We start from the raw sequence: 18,261 nt of genomic DNA, 5'->3' as shown, positions 1-18,261 counted from the left end.
GACATAAGACAAGTGGGTTGGATCCCTGGGTTGGGAAGATCCCCTGGAGGAGGGCATGGCAACCCACCCTGGTATTCTTGCCTGGAGAATCTCATGGACAGAGGAGCCTGGCGGGCTACCATCCATAGGGTTGCAAAGAGTCAGACATGACTGAAACTACTTAGCACACAGCACTCACATGTGAGCCAGAGGGTAATCCTGGGAAATACCCGCACCTCCACACACTTGGATAGCCCGGTCAATAATTTTGCAGACTGCACGGGGGGCAGCCACTTTAATCATTGCAATCTACATAAACAAGATGTAAGAAGAATGGTATTTTTTTAGACAATATGTGTGACAGAATTTTATCTAATCTGTATGTTCTTTGTGAAAAGAAACAAGAGAACTTTTCCACAAACACTCACCACTGAAACAGGATCTTTGATGAAAGCCAAAAAGATCTGCTAATGCAGCCATTAGGCCATATTTCAGTCAACATAGACCTTCTGGAAAGAACTATCTCATCCAAATTACATTCTATTAATTTATTTATAACTTGCCTCGCCTTGTTTGCAGAAGGATTTCAGGCAGCTGATAAATGATACTCATCATGTTAGGGATCATAAAGAGGTAAAGAGTCTTCACTAATCATTTTCCCTTAGCAGTGTCACTGATTTTTTTAAAAAATTGATTTATTTTTATTGAAGGATAATTGCTTTACAGAATTTTGCTGTTTTATGCAAACCTCAACATGAATCAGCCTTAGTTATACATACATCCCCTCCCTTTTGAACTTTCCTCCCTTCTCCCTCCCCATCCCACCTCTCTAGGTTGATACAGAGCCCCTGTGTGAGTTTCCTGAGCCATACAGCAAATTCCCATTGGATATCTATTTTACATATGATACTGTAAGTTTCCATGTTACTCTCTCCATACATCTCACCCTCTCCTCCCCTGTTCCCATGTCCATAAGTCTATTCTCTGTCTGTTTCTCTATTGTTGCCCTGTAAATAAATTCTTCAGTACTATTTTTCTAGATTCTGTATATATCTATTAGAATATGGTATTTATCTTTATCTTTCTGATACACTTCACTCTGTTTAATAGGTTCTAGGTTCATCTATCTCATCAGAACTGACTCAAATGTGTTGCTTTCTATGGCTGAGTAATACTCCATTGTGTGTATGTACCACAACTCCTTTATCCATTCATCTGTTGATGGACATCTAGGTTGCTTCCATGTTCTTGATATTGTAAATAGTGCTGTTTTTATTGTAAATAGTGCCATACACAAAGATAAATTCAAAATGGATTAAAGACCTAAATGTAAGACCAGAAACTATAAAACTCTTAGAGGAAAACATAGCCACAACACTTGATGACATAAATCAAAGCAAGATCCTCTGTGACCCACCTCCTAGAATAACGGAAATAAAAACAAAAGTAAACAAGTGGGACCTAATTAAACTTAAAAGCTTTTGCACAGCAAAGCAAACTATAAGCAAGGTGAAAAGACAACCCTCAGAATGGGACAAAACAATAGCAAATGAAACAATGGACAAGGGATAAATTTCCAAAATATATAAGTAGATCATACAATGCAACACCAGAAAAACAAACAACCCAATCCAAAAATGGGGAAAAGACCTAAACAGAGATTTCTCCAAAGAAGACATACAGATGGCTAACAAACACATGAAAAGATGCTCAACATCGCTCATTATTAGAAAAATGCAAATCAAAACTACAATGAGATATCACTTCACACTGGTCAGAATGGTCACCATCAAAAAGTCTACAAACAATAAATGCTGGAGAGAGTGTGGAGAAAAGGGAACACTTGCACTGTTGGTGAGAATGTAAATTGATACAGCCACTATGGAAGATGGTACGGAGATTCCTTAAAAGACTAGGAATAAAACCACCATATGACCCAGTAATCCCACTCCTAGGCATATACCCTGAGGAAACCAAAACTGAAAGAGATATATGTATCCCATTGTTAATTGCAGCACTATTTACAATAGCTAGAACATGGAAGTATCATTGATTTTATAGTTAAATAATTATGTTCTTATTCCAAATAAGCCAGAAACATAAGGCAGAAGACAAGAAGGACTTTCTATGAAACATTACTATGTGGCAGCATAGTGCCCCACATTCTACATCAACTTAGTTATTCTTCATTGGAACTCTAGGTCATAGGCAGATTAGTTACTTTGCTCAAGGTCAAGAGGTTGGCAGAAGGTGACATACCGGGTACAATTCCAAGTCTATATAAAGTCTAGTATTTTCCTACCTTCTGTTGCTGCATCTTGAGAAAGCTGAAGATATTCTTCATCCTGAAAATCATTCCCTAAAGCAGCCCAGTGAAAGGAAAACTGGCAAATGATATACATTTATAATCTTTAAACCAAAATCAAATTGGAAACTTCCAATATTCTGAGTGCCCTCCAGTCACCATGAAACCCGGAATGCCCAAAGTGTGGGAGAAACGTGTTACTTGGCAGATTGTGGTCCAAACGTCCTCACCTCTTTCTTAGCAGCAGCACTGCCCAGAGTATCAATGCTGCGGGCAGTTTTCAGGGTCAACAAGCGGATCTCCTCAATGGCAATGCGGCTTTCAGCTATCCAGTGAGCTACCACCTCCTGGAGGGGAACAAAGGGCAGCAGAAGAAGGAGGAAATAAGCTGGTGTCTGAGGTCTTCATATAACACATGAAAACAACCTATTCTATATATTAATATTTTTAAATGGAAGACTCAGTTTGATATAACCACCCAGCCATATACACAGTATTTGGTGTGGCTGCAGGTAACATTGGAAGATTTTAGAAAAAAAATTTATTTGTTCATAAAAATAATTTATTTTGGATATTCTGGTGTCTAAAGTCAAGACAGCCAAACTGAGCAACTGTCTTGTTGCCAAGACTCCCCATACTGGCTATTTTAAATGCTAACTGCATAGTCCCATTGAAACTTGTAAAGTGTAGGTAGTGGATCTGCTTACAGACAGTCTACATAATTCCCAAGACAATTGCAGTGTGAGAATGGTCCATCAGTCCTTCGTTGTATTGTTACTATTATTTATTTAGTAAACAACTTTTTCTAACACATTCATAGACTGGCATAACCACAATAAAGATACAAAACAGTTTCATTTTCCCCCCAAAACTCCCTCATGCTGCCCCTTAATAGCCCTACCTCTAACCTGTAGAAACCACTGAATGGTTCTCAGTTATTATGTTGTTGTTGAAGTGAAGTGAAGTTGCTCAGTCATGTCCGACTCTTTGTGACCCCATGGACTGTAGCCTACCAGGCTCCTCCATCCATGGAATTTTCCAGGCAAGAGTACTGGAGTGGGTTGTCATTTCCTTCTCCAGGGGATCTTCCCAACCCAGGGATTGAACCCAGATCTTCTGCATTGCAGGCAGACACTTTACCATCTGAGCTACCTGAGAAGAGTTGTGTCCAACTCTTTGCGATCCCATGGAATGCAGCATGCAGTCCTTTGAGCACTCATGTCCACTGAGCTAATGTCCATTGAGTACTCACGTCCATTGTACTAATGACGCCATCCAACCATCTCATCTTCTGTCACCCCTTCTCTTCCTGCTCTCAGTCTTTCCCAGTATCAGGGTCTTTTCTAATGAGTCAGCTCTTTACATCAGGTGGCCAAAGTATTGGAACTTCAGCTTCAGCATCAGTCCTTCCAATGAATTTTCAGGGTTGACTTCCTTTAGGATTGACTGGTTTGATCTTGCTGTCCAAGGGACTCAAGAGTCTTCTCCTACACCACAGTTCAAAAGCATCAATTCTTCAGCTCTCAGCCTTCTTTATGGTCCAACTCTCACATACATACATGAGTCCAGGAAAAAACATAGCTTTGATGATATAGATCTTTGTTGGAAAAGTGATATCTCTGCTTTTTAATATGCTGTCTAGGTTTGTCAGTTATTATACTACCGCCTTTTTCCAAAGGTCATATAAATGGGATTCTTTAGCATGTGTTATTTAGAGGCCAGCTTCCTTCACTCAGCATAATTCATTTGAACGTCATCCAAATTGTTCTGTTTATCAACTGCCCCTTCCTTTTTATCAGTGAGTAGTATTCCACTGTAGGGATGTACCACAATTTGTTTATCCATTTACCTGCTGAAGGACATTTGGGCTGTTTTCAATTTTTGGTGATTATTAAAGAGCTTCTGTAAATATCTGTATGTGACTTTTTGTGTGAATATACCTTTTCATTTTTAAAAGCAAATTCCAGGAGTGGAGTTATTAGGTCATGTGGTAAATACTTATCAGCTGTCAACATTTTCCAGAGTGACTATGCCATTTTACCTTCCCACCAGCAGTGTATGAGAGTTCCAGTTATCAGCACTAGGTATAGTGAGTACTTTTAAGTTTTAGCCATTTTCACAATGTGCAGAGATATCTCATGGTGGTTTTAATTTGTATTTCCGTAGTTGCTGATGTCAGAGAAGGCAATGGCAACCCACTTCAGTACTCTTGCCTGGAAAATCCCATGGGCAGAGGAGCCTGGTAGGCTGCAGTCTATGGGGTCGCTAAGAGTCGGACATGACTGAGTGACTTCACTTTCACTTTTCACTATCATGCATTGGAGGAGGAAATGGCAACCCACTCCAGTGTTCTTGCCTGGGGAATCCCAGGGACAGGGGAGCCTGGTGGGCTGCCGTCTATGGGGTCGCACAGAATCGGACACGACTGAGGTGACTTAGCAGCAGCAGCAGCAGGTGCTGATGTGTTTGTTTGCCATCTATACATTCTGTATTTCTCTGTATTTATTTAGGCTTCTTTCATTACTTTTATAATTTTTAGCATATAGATAGCATACATAGTTTGTTATATGTGTACCTATTTCCTTTCTTAGTCTATTGTAAAATGGTCTTTAAAAAAGTTCAGCTTCCAAATGTTCACTGCTAGCTAGTGGTAAAGAACCCACCTGCCAATGCAGGAGCTACAGGAGACGTGGGTTCAATCCCTGGGTCAGGAAGATCTCCTGGAGGAGGGCAATGGCAGTCCACTCCAGTATTCTTAACTATGGACAGAGGAGTCTGGTGGGTTACAGTCCATAGCGTCATAAAGAGTTGGACATGACTGAAGTGACTTAGCATGCAGTATATAGAAATAAAATTAATTTTATATGTTGATATAATTCTGAGACTTTGCCAAACTCACTTATTTTTAGTTCTAGGAGGGATTGTTTGTTTTGCTTGGTAGATTCCTAAGGATATTATATACAATCATGTTGTCTGCAAAGAGGCACAGTTTTATTTATTTTTTTCCCCCAACTAAGAACTTTCTTTTTCTTGTCTCACTGCAATGGCTAAGACCTCCTCTATGACAATAAAGAACAATCGTGAGAGTAAACATCTTTTGTTCTCAATTTCGGGAATTAAAACACTCAGTCTTTCATTACTAAGTATGATGTTAGCTATAGAATTTTTAGATGGTCTGAATCAGGTTAAATAAATTCCTTTTTATCTCTAGTATATCACGAATAGATGCTGATATTTAGTTGCCGTTTTGCATCAATTGATATGATCATGTGGGTTTTTTTTTTAGGCAGTTAATATGGTAGATTACAATGAATAATTTTCTTAATGATTGACATATGAATATGAATCAGCCTTGTATTCCTGGGATAAACATTACTTGGTTGTTCTTTTTATATACTGCTGGATTGCTCTAGATTTTTGTATCTATAGTGGTCTGTAGCTTGTTGTTTGGTAATTTTGGTCTCATAAATGAGCTGGAATGTGCTTCTTCTTCTTCATTTTCCTGGAAGAGATTGTGTAGAATTGGTGTTATTTCTTCTTTAGTAGTTCATCAGAATTCACCACTGATACCATTTGGGCCTGAAGATTTTTTTTTCAAGATATATTAAATTGTGACTTCAACTTCTTTAATAGAAGCATTTAGGGTTATCTATTTCATATTCTTCCAACAACACAAGAGACTACTCTACACATGGACATCACCAGATGGTCAATACCGAAGTCATATTGATTATATTCTTTACAGCTGAAGAAGAAGAAGCTCTATACAGTCAGTAAAAACAAGACCAGGAGCTGGCTGTAGCTCAGATCATGAACTCTTTATTGTACAATTCAGACTTAAATTAAACAAAGTAGGGAAAACCACTAGGCCATTCAGCTATGACCTAAATCAAATCCCTTATGATTATACAGTGGAAGTGACAAATAGATTCAAGGGATTAGATCTGATAGACAGAGTGCCTGAAAAACTATGGACAGAAGTCTGTAACACTGTATAGGAGGCAGTGTTCAAAACCACCCCCAAGAAAAAGAAATGCAAAAAGGCAAAATGGTTGTCTGAGGAGGCCTTACAAATAGCTGAGAAAAGAAGAGATATGAAAGGCAAAGGAAAAAAGGAAAGATATATCTCTCTGAATGCAGAGTTCCAAAAGATAAGAAAGCCTTCCTAAGTGAACAATGCAAAGAAATAGAGGAAAACAATAGAATAGGAAAGATTAGCGATCTCTTCGTGAAAATTAGAGATACCAAGGGAACATTTCATGCCAAGATGGGCACAATAAAGGACAGAAACAGTATGGACCTAACAGAAGCAGAAGATATTAAGAAGAGGTGGCAAGAATACACAGAACTGTACAAAAACGATCTTCATGACCCAGATAATCATGATGGTGTGATCTATCACCTAGAGCTAGACATCTTAGAATGTGAAGTTGAGTGGGCCTTAGGAAGAATCACTATGAACAAAGCTAATGGAGGTGATGGAATTCCATTGAGCTATTTCAAATCCCAAAAGATGATGCTGTGAAAGTGCTGCACTCAATATGCCAGCAAATTGGAAAACTAAGCAGTGGTCACAGGACTGAAAAAGGTCAGTTTTCATTCCAATCTCAAAGAAAGACAATGCCAAAGAATGTCCAAACTGCTGCACAATTGCACTCATCTCACATGCTAGCAAAGTGATGCTCAAAATTCTCCAAGCTATTCTTCAACAGTACATGAACCAAGAACTTCTAGATGTTCAAGCTAGATTTAGAAAAGGCAAAGGAACCAGAGATCAAATTGCCAACATATGCTGGATCATAGAAAAAGCAAGAGAATTCCAAAAAACATCTACTTCTGCTTCATTGACTATGTTAAAGCCTTTGACTGTGTGGATCACAACAAACTGTGGAAAATTCTTAAACAGTTGAGAATATCAGACCACTTTACATACCTCCTGAGAAACCTGTACGCAGGTCAAGAAGCAACAGTCAGAATCAGACATGGAATAACAGATTGGTTCAAAATTAGGAAAGGAGTATGTCAAGGCTGTATATTGTCACCCTGCTTATTTAACTTATATGCAGAGTACATTATATGAAATGCTGCCTGGATGAAGCACAAGCTGGAATCAAGACTGCAAGGAGAAATATCAATAACCTCAGATATGCAGATGGCACCACCCTTAAGGTAGAAAGTGAAGAGGAACTAAAGAATCTTTTAATGAAGGTGAAAGAGGAGAGTGAAAAAATTAGTTTAAAATTCAACATTCAAAAACTAATATTGTGGCATCCAGTCCCATCACTTCATTGCAAATAGTTGGGGAAACAATGGAAACAGTGAGAAACTTTATTTTGCGGGGCTCCAAAATCACTGCAGATGGTGACTGCAGTCATGAAATTAAAAGACATTTGCTCCTTGGAAGAAAAGTTACAACAAACCTAAACAGTGTATTAAAAAGTAGAGACATTACTTTGTCGACAAAGGTCCATATAATCAAAGCTATGATTTTTCTAGTAGTCATGTATGGATGTGAGAGCTGGACCATAAAGAGTGCTCAGCACTAAAGAATTGGTGCTTTTGAACCATGGTTTTGGAGAAGACTCTAGAGAGTCCCTTGGACTGCAAGGAGATCCAACCAGTCAATCCTCAAGGAAATCCATCCTGAATATTCAGAAGGACTGATGCTCAAGCTGAAACTCCAATACTTTGGCTACCTGATGCAAAGAGCCAACTCATTAGAAAAGACCCTGATGCTGGGAAAGATTGAAGGCAGGAAGAGAAGGGGACGACAAAGGATGAGATGTTGGATGGCATCACCGACTCAACAGTCATGAGTTTGAGCAAGCTCTGGGAGATGGTGAAGGACAGGGAAGCTTGGTGTGCTGCAGTCCACGGGGTCGCAAAGAGTCCGACATGACTGAGTGACTGAACAACAACAGCAATTTCATATTCAGTGAGTTTTGGTAGTTTGTAGGTTTTTGGGGAGTTGATCCATTTCATCTAAGTTGTTAAATCTATATGATCGTCATACATGCCTGAGGGTGTGTTTCCCAAGCTCCAGACCTAGAGTGAAGGAGACTCTACTTAAGCTTCAGTACCAGTCCCCATTCTCTAGTTTAGCCTTTCCCAGAGAACTTTAGACAGTAGTTTAGAGAATACCTGCACAAATTAAGAAACCTGTGCTTCCAAAGACTTCTGTTTCCAGGAAGATGGAATAGATGTACTTTCCCCTATTCCTTTGACAAAGTACAAACCAAACATGGGCATTGTCTATAAAACAAGCATAAGAAGACTCTGAAAGGTAGAGAGAAGAAGGCAGACTGCAAGGGACTTTTGGACCAGAAAAAGAACATGAAATTAAGTTCCTTGGATTTTCTCTTTGTCTCATATATCCCAGACTTGGAGCTGAAGAAGCCAGCAACTTGAAAATGCCAATGAGCATAGACAAAAATCAAATGAAAAAGAGCCTCAACAAAAGTCTACTGTCTATAGCTGAAGGACTGGGAAAGGGCAGCTAAAAAGACAGAAAACTTAGAGAATAACCACTCTACCTATGCCAAATACTGCAGAAAAGAATCAGTGACCCCACCCCAACTCATGCCAACATAGGCTTCCACCGTTCTGAGTGCCGTAATGAGGTACCTCAACACCCTGTCCAGGGTGGTATCAGACAAGTAAGGAGTGACACCAGGAACAAGTTCTCTCCCTTCTATGATGTCAATGGGGACCACTCAGTGATAAGAAAACATCTCTATCCACAGGTATCAATGTAGGCTGAGCGGAAACCTGGACTTCTACCTACCGGCAGAGGTAGTGCATGCCCTTACTCTAACTGAGTACTGCCAGAAAAACCCAGCTAAAATAGAAGGTTTAAATAAGGACTCATAATATGAAAATGTTTAGGTTTTAATAAAAAATCTTTTGTCATGTCAAAACCCAGGAAGTCTGAAAATGAATGATTATGTGAACACTGAGGTGACAGAGATGTTATAATTTCCGACCAAAGACTTTAAAGCAACTATAATAAAAATGCTTCAATTAGTAAATGTAAACACAGTAGAAACAAATGAGAAAACAGAAAGTCTCAGCAAAGAAACTTAAATATTAGTAATGAAACAGAAGAAATAAAGAACCAAATGGATATTTTATAACTGAAAAATGTAACAATTTAAATAAAAACCTCAGTGGATGGGCAGTGGATGGCTAGCAAAATGGAAGAGACAAAGGAACAAATCAATGAACTGTAAGACAGGTCAATAGAAATTGACCAATCTGGACCACTAAGAGAAAATAGAATAAGAAAATTTTTTAAAGACTAGCATTAGGGACATGTGAATTATAACAAAATATCTAACATTTATGACACTGGAGTCCAGGAAGGAGAGAAAGAGGGCAAGACTGAAAGAATACTCTAAGAAATAATGGCTGAAAACTTCCCAAATTTGGCAAGAGACATAACCTATAGATTTAAGAGGCTGAGTAAACCTAAAGCATAATAAATCCAAGAAATCCATGCCAACACACATCACAATTAAACTTCTAAAAACTAAAGACAAAATCTTAAAAGCAGCCAGTGAAGAATGACATCTTATCTACAGGGAAAATATATATGCATATGCCAGGAGGAAATGGCAGGATATTTTTTCAAGTGCTGGAAGAAAAGAATTGTCAACATAGAACCTTATACTCAGTGAAGATATCCTTGTTTAGTCGCTCAGTTGTGTCCAACTTTTTGTGACCCTCCTTAAGGAGGAGAAATCAAGACAGTCTTAGATAAAGGAAAACAGAGAACACTTGCCTACAGACCCTAAAAGAACAGCTTAAAAAAGTCTTCTAAACAGAGGGGTTAAGGGGGAACCTAGGAAAATCAGGAAGGAATAAACCATGAAAAGAAAAATATGGCTACAGAAATTGGTTTTTCTTTTCCTCTTGAATTTTCTACACTATGTTTGATGTTTAAAGTAAACATTTTAATACTATGTGATGTCATTCTACATGTACATAGAAGAAATATTTAAAACAATTATAAATGGTGGAGGTTAAATGGACTTAAAGGGAAGTAAAGTTTCTTCATTCAAACTGGTCAAATGATGATACCAATAGATTAGTGGGATATATACATACATATATTAATATATGTATTATTATTATATGTTATATGTATTTATATTATAACATCCAGAGCAACCTCTAAAAGACTTTACAAAGAGATACAATCAGAAACATTCTAGATAAAGCAAAGTGGAATTCTAAAAATGTTAAATTAACTGATTGGAATGCAGGAAAAAACAGAAACTAAAAACAAACATAAAATGGCAGATTTAAGCACTAACCTCAATCTTATTACAAAGACAATGAACTAAAAAATGTGACCCAACTAACTATATGTCATCGAGAAATTCACTTCAAATATAATGATTTAGGCAGGTTGAAAACAACCTACCAAAAATGAAAAAAATATATCATGCAAACATTAATCAAAGGAAAGCAGGAGCAGCTATATTAATACCAGATAAAAGTAGACTTCAAAGTACTGAGAATTATTTGGAGGTCAAAGCACAGAGACAGAGAAGGTCATTATATAATGATAAAAGGGTAAATCCTTATGAAGTCTTAGCAATCTTAAATGTGTATGCATCAAATAACTGAACTGCTGAATATGTAAATAAAAAACAGAAAGAACTGAAAAGGACAGTAAACAAATCCATAGTTCTAGTTGAAGACTTCAACAGCCTTCTCTCAACTATTGATAGGACAATCAGAAAATCAGCAAGGATACAGAAGAACTCAACAATAACATCAACCAATAGGATCTAGTAGATATTCGTAGAACACTCCACCCAACAAAAGCAGAATCCACATTCTTTTCAAGTATCCATAAAACACATAATAAGATAAACAATATCTTAGTCTATAAAGCCAACCTCAACAAATTTTAAAGAACTGAAATAATACAGAATTTGTTTTGTAACCACATGGGATCAAAAATAGCAAGATAACCTCTAAACACTTGGAAATTCAGTAACACATTCTTGTGACCCACTTCCATGTATCAAAGAGAAATTTCAAGGGAAATTGAAAATGGAATGAACATGAAAATACAATACATACAAATTGTGGGATACAAATAAAGCAGTACTGCGTGGAAAATTTACAGTGCTAAATACATAGACTAGAAAAGTGGAAAAGTCTAAAATCTATAATCCAAGCTACCATACCAAGAACCTAGAAAAACAGAACAAAATAAGTCTGAAGAAAGCAAAAGAAAAGATATGATAAACAGCAGAAATCAATAACACTGAAACAAAAGAGAAAATGAAACAAAGATCTTGTTAATATTAACTCATATCAATCATTATATTGTATAATTCTATATGTTAATACATAGTCTTTGAAAAGAGCAATAAATTTGACAGACCTTTAACTAGACAGACGAAGGAAGGAAGGTACAAATAAACAATTTTGTATCCTTTAGGGGATATCACAGAAGACTTTGCAGACATCAATAGGATAATAGGAGAATATTATGAACAACTCTTTTTGTAGAACAGCATTACTACAAACAAAGCAGTGGAGGTGATGGAATTCCAGCTGAGCTATCTCTAATCCTGAAAGATGATGCTGTTAAAGTGCTGCACTCAATATCCCAGCAAATTTGGAAAACTCAGCAATGGTCACAGGACTGGAAAAGGTCAGTTTTCATTCCAATCTCAAAGAAGGGCAATGCTAAAGAATGTTCAAACTACCACACAGTTGCGCTCAATTCATACGCTAACAAGGTTATACTCAAAATCCTTCAAGCTAGGCTTCAATGTATGTGAACCAAGAACTTCTAGATGTACATGTTGGATTTAAAAAAGGCAGAGAAACTAGAGATTAAATTGCCAACATCCATTGGATCACAGAATAATTAAGATAATTCAAGAAAAAGATCTGCTTCATTGACTATGCAAAAGCCTTTGACTGTGTGGATCACAACAAATTGTGAAAAATTCTTAAAGAGATGGGAATACCGGACCACCTTACTTGCCTCCCGAGAAACCTGTATGCAGGTCAATAAGCAGCAGTTAGAACTGGACATGGAACAACAGAATGGTTCAAAATTAGGAAAGGAGTACATCAAGACTGTATATTGTCACTCTGCTTCTATGCAAAGTACATCATGTGAAATGCTGGGCTGGATGAAGCACAAACTGGATTCAAGATTGCTGGGTGAAATATTAACAACCTCAGCTATGCAGATGCTACCATCCTAATGGCAGAAAGTGAAAAGGAAGTAAAGAGCCTCTTGATAAGGGTGAAAGAAGAGACAGAAAAAGCCAGCTTAAAACTCAACATTCAAAAAAACTAAGATCATAGCATCTGGTCTCATCTTTTCATAGCAAATAGAAGGGGAAAAAGTGGAAACAGTGACAGATTTTATTTTCCTGGGCTTCAAAATAACTGTGGATGGTGACTGCAGCCATGAAATTAAAAGATGATAGCTCTCTGGAAGAAAAGCTATGACAAATCTAGACATCATATTAAAAAGCAGAGACATCACTTAGCTGACAAATATCCAGAGTCAAAACTATGTTTTTTCCAGAAGTCATGTATAGATGTGAGAGTTGGACCATAAAGAAGGCCGAACACCAAAGAATTCATGCCTTCAAATTGTACTGGAGAAGACTCCTGAGAGTCCCTTAGACAGCAAGGAGATCAAACCAGTCAGTCCTAAAGGTAATCAATCCTGAATATTCATTGGAAAGACTGATGCAGAAGCTCCAATACTTTGGCCACCTGATGGGAAGAGTTGACGTATTGGAAAAGACCTCGATGCTGAGAAATACTCGGGGCAGGAGGAGATGGGGGCGACACAGGATGTAACAGTTGGATGGCATCACTGAGTCAATGGACATGGGTTTGAGGAAACGCCGGGAGATAGTGAAGGAAAGGGAAGCCTGGCATGATGAGTGCATGGTGTCGCAGAGAATTGGACATGACTTAGCAGCTGAACAACAACATGTTTGCTACAGTACATTGCTTCAGTGGTGGGTATTTTGATCAGTTTCCCTATCACAGTGATGTTCAACATGGTAGCCAATAATCATACGCAATGTGAAATACGTTGTCTGAAACAAGATGTATTATACATGTGTGAAATGTACATCTAATTTAGAAGAATCAGTTTTTAAAAGAATGTAAAATACCCACTAGTAATATTTTTATATTGATTTCATGTTGAAATAATATTTCAGATATATTGGATTAAATAAAATGTATTATTAAAATCAATTTCATCTGTTTCTTTTTACTTTTAAAGAATGTAGCTACTAGAATATTTTCGGATAAGGAAATGACAACCCACTCCAGTTTTCTTGCCTAGAAAATACCAGGGACAGAGGAGCCCAGTGGGCTGCCATCTATGGGGTCACACAGAGTCAGATACGACTGAACCAACTTAGCAACAGCAGCAGCAGAATATTTTAAATTACATTTCTGGCTTACACTATATATTTCTGTTGGATAGCACTGTCCTAGAGGTTGAAACCAAGCTCTGAATTAACAATGTCAAACAAAACTCCAGCAGTCAGTGTCTTTTTTAATGGCTATCAAACTAGGTAACAACAGACTGGTTCCAAAATGAGAAAGGAGTCCATCAAGGCTGTATATTGTCACCCTGCTTATTTAACTTATATGCAGAGTATATCATATGAAATGCTGGTCTGGATGAAGCACAAGATGGAATCAAGATTGCTGGGAGAAATATCAATAACCTCAGATACGTGGACGACGCCACTCTTATGGCAGAAAGTGAAGAAGAATTAAAGAGCCTCTTGATGAAAGTGAAAGAGGAGAGTGAAAAAGTTGGCTTAAAGCTCAACATTCAGAAAACGAAGATTGTGGCATCCAGTCCCATCACTTCATGGCAAATAGATGGGGAAACAATGGAAACAGTGACTTTATTTTCTTGGGCTCCAAAATCACTGCAGATGGAGACTGCAGCCATGAAATTAAGACACTCCTTGGAAGAAATGCTATGACCAACATAGACAGCACATTAAAAAGCAGAGACTTGACTTTGCCAACAAAGGTCCATCTAGTCAAGGCTATGGTTTTGCTAGTAGTCATGCATGGATGTGAGAGCTGGACCATAAAGAAAGCTGAGCACCAAAGAATTGATGCTTTTGAATTGTGGTGTTAGAGAAGACTCCTGAGAGTCCCTTGGACTGCATGGAGATCCAACCAGTCAATCCTCAAGGAAATCAATCCTGAATATTCATTGGAAAGACTGATGCAGAAGCTGAAACTCCAATACTTTGGCCACCTGATGCGAAGAATTGACTCACTGGAAAAGACCCTGATGCTGGGAAAGAGTGAAGGCAGGAGAGGGGGATGACATAAGTTGAGATGGCTGGGTGGCATCACCGACTGGATAGGCATGAGTTTGAGTAAGCTTCAGGAGTTGGCGACTGACAGGGAAGCCTGGTGTGTTGCAGTCCATAGGGTTACAAAGAATCAGACACGACTGAGTGACTGACCTGAACTGAATTGATCAAACTAGGTGATTATAACTTCATGAACAAACCACCATAAGCAATTACTTCTTAGCATTAGAATAAAGGAAAGTGGTCTTAGGTGGGTCTCTACAGGCCCTAGAATTTCTAAAAAGAATTAAATGGGTGCTCTAAGAAGGCGCCAGATTTATTTACTAGGAGAGAACTTTGATAAAGAACTTTTTTCTTTAGTGCCTGGAATAAATTAGAAGGCAGCTGGAAAGGATCTCCAAATTCAGGGAAGTAGAATGTTACTTTGACAAATTAAAAAAGGAAAAAAAAAGCTAGCCCAGATTTTTATTTGACCTGTTCACACATCTCTTAGCTCTTGCCAGATAATTTCCATTATGCCAAATGCAAGAGGCTTTCAGAGAAGGGAGGAATATTTTTGAAAAGCCCAGGCTTGTTATGCTTGCTACATTAAGTTTACAAAGTGGAAAAGAAATTTCTCTTTAGCACAGTAGTAAAACATCTGTCATGAAAGCAGCACTTAAGGAGAGTGCTTTTGTGTGTTCAAGATGCCTGTAGGTTAACCTTTCTGTTCCTCCTTGCACCCTGCTTGGGCTTTGGGTGGCAATTTTGAGAAGAGAAATGTTCATGAAATGACATTTGATGCCATGAACAACTCTTTAGCTCTTACTCCAGCAGCATCGTGGAGTTGTATTTATAGCCTCAAACTTTCGTATCATTTTACCTTCTACAGTGCCCATCCAACAGTTGAACACTTGCCCTTACTGTTTACTAAAAGGGTTCTTCTACAAATTATTCCCAGGTATGTGCCATAAAGCAGGCTATATTTTTTCATAAGAACAATGTTATAACTAAGTCATAGATTTGCTAAATAATATTTCACAAAAAAGAAAGCATGGCCTATAACAATTCATGATAAAAAATATACTGTAAAATTTTTATAAGTTTGTCACAAATGAACTTTATAACTCCTTGTAAAGTACAGTTGAGACAATCTTATAAAATGTACTAAAATATACATGTCCAGCAAACATGGATACAATTTACCACTACAAGTTTGACCTAACAGTACATGTTAGTAATCTTAAGTATTAAATATTCAATAATAATTTTTCTCACCTTCTTAGAAGGGCTGTTAAGGGGATGATTTGGCTATCTCATTGCTCTTAAGAAGTTTTCCATTTCAGCTTAAAGCTCCTTTGAATATTTATTATAAGCAAGGAAGTCTGATATGGTAGCATCTTTTCCTCTTGATAAATATTTTCTAATTTGGATTATAGTGCCTGGATGTAAGTATTGTTCTTCGTAAACAATAGGCTCAGTAGTACATAACTTAGAGATGAAAATTCAAAATATCATGAACACCCCAGCTAATGCTGGTCCCATTTCTACTTGCATTTCTCCAGCAACAGGGAGCTCACTTCTTTATAAAGCAGTCCTTTCCATTTTTAGATCTCTTCTTTCACTGAGTTTTGCACTATTTTCCTATATTTCTCCACTTATCTGTCTTAATTCCTCCACAGAGCCAAAGAATAAGGCTTCCTTCTTCCTTAAAACAGCCCTCTCATGTCCACAGAGAGGGCTACTGTATGAAGTTCTCGAGAGAATGAGAACTGGAAAGTCGAACAAATTATCGACACTTTGTGTGCTGAGGTGTTGAAGCACTTAAGGAATGATTAAATCTTGCACAAAGATAACTATCTCTCATCAGCCTATATATATATATTCACATATAGCTTGAATCTTGCACAAAGATAACTATCTCTCATCAGCCTATATATATATATTCACATATAGCTTGAATCTTAGGATTTTTCATTAATTTTTATTGGAATATAGTTGCTTTACAATGTTGTGTTAGTTTCTGTTGTACCAAAGTGAATCAGCTATATGTATACATATATCCCCTCTTTTTTGGATTTCCTTCCTATTTAGGTCACCACAGAGCACTGAGTCCCTTGTGCTATACAGAAGGTTCTCATTCAGATCAGATCAGATCAGTTGCTCAGTCGTGTCCGACTCTTTGCGACCCCGTGAATCGCAGCACGCCAGGCCTCCCTGTCCATTACCAACTCCCGGAGTTCACTCAGACTCACATCCATCGAGTCAGTGATGCCATCCAGCCATCTCATCCTCTGTCATCCCCTTCTCCTCTTGCCCCCAATCCCTCCCAGCATCAGAGTCTTTTCTAATGAGTCAACTCTTTGCATGAGGTGGCCAAAGTACTGGAGTTTCAGCTTTAGCATCATTCCTTCCAAAGAAATCCCAGGGCTGATCTCCTTCAGAATGGACTGGTTGGATCTCCTTGCAGTCCCAGGGACTCTCAAGAGTCTTCTCCAACACCACAGTTCAAAAGCATCAGTTCTTCGGCGCTCAGCCTTCTTCACAGTCCAACTCTCACATCCATACATGACCACAAGAAAAACCATAGCCTTCACTAGACGGACCTTTGTTGGCAAAGTAATGTCTCTGCTTTTCAATATGCTATCTAGGTTGGTCATAACTTTCCTTCCAAGGACTAAGCGTCTTTTAATTTCCTGGCTGCAGTCACCATCTGCAGTGATTTTGGAGCCCCCAAAAATAAACTCTGGCACTGTTTCCACTGTTTCCCCATCTATTTCCCAAGAAGTGATGGGACCGGATGCCATGATCTTCGTTTTCTGAATGTTGAGCTTTAAGCCAACTTTTTCACTCTCCTCTTTCACTTTCATCAAGAGACTTTTCAGTTCCTCTTCACTTTCTGCCATAAGGGTGGTGTCATCTGCATATCTGAGGTTATTGATATTTCTTCCAGCAATCTTGATTCCAGCTTGTGCTTCTTCTAGTCCAGTGTTTCTCATGATGTACTCTGCATATAAGTTAAATAAACAGGGTGACAATATACAGCCTTGATGTACTCCTTTTCCTATTTGGAACCAGTCTGTTGTTCCATGTCCAGTTCTCACTGTTGCTTCCTGACCTGCATACAGGTTTCTCAAGAGGCAGATCAGGTGGTCTGGTATTCCCATCTCTTTCAGAATTTTCCACAGTTGATTGTGATCCACACAGTCAAAGGCTTTGGCATAATCAACAAAGCAGAAATAAATGTTTTTCTGGAACTCTCTTGCTTCTTCCATGATCCAGCGGATGTTGGCAATTTGATCTCTGGTTCCTCTGCCTTTTCTAAAACCAGCTTGAACATCTGCAAGTTCACGGTTCACATATTGCTGAAGCCTGACTTGGAGAATTTTGAGCATTACTTTACTAGCGTGTGAGATGAGTGCAATTGTGCGGTAGTTTGAGCATTCTTTGGCATTGCCTTTCTTTGGGATTGGAATGAAAACTGACCTTTTCCAGTCCTGTGGCCACTGCTGAGTTTTCCAAATTTGCTGGCATATTGAGTGCAGCACTTTCACAGCATCATCTTTCAGGATTTGGAATAGCTCAACTAGAATTTTATCACCTCCACTAGCTTTGTTTGTAGTGATGCTTTCTAAGGCCCACTTGACT

At 38.2% G+C, this 18,261-nt stretch overlaps 1 protein-coding gene across 1 annotated transcript in view; it reads right to left on the bottom strand.

The window, feature by feature from the left end:
• The window catches only part of ACAD11 (acyl-CoA dehydrogenase family member 11), a 119,025-nt gene that overhangs the window by 3,026 nt on the left and 97,738 nt on the right, over positions 1-18,261 (bottom strand). The window contains exons 18-19 of the mRNA XM_061421338.1: positions 2,515-2,631; positions 179-288 (exon numbers count right to left, since the gene is read on the bottom strand). Coding sequence (XP_061277322.1) covers positions 179-288; positions 2,515-2,631 — 227 coding nt within the window. The remainder of the gene's footprint in view (positions 1-178; positions 289-2,514; positions 2,632-18,261) is intronic.

Source organism: Bos javanicus, chromosome 1, assembly GCF_032452875.1.
Source record: "Bos javanicus breed banteng chromosome 1, ARS-OSU_banteng_1.0, whole genome shotgun sequence".
Taxonomy (NCBI): Eukaryota; Metazoa; Chordata; class Mammalia; order Artiodactyla; family Bovidae; genus Bos; species Bos javanicus.
Note: the sequence above shows the minus strand (reverse complement) of the source record. Positions and strands in the feature narration are given on the sequence as shown.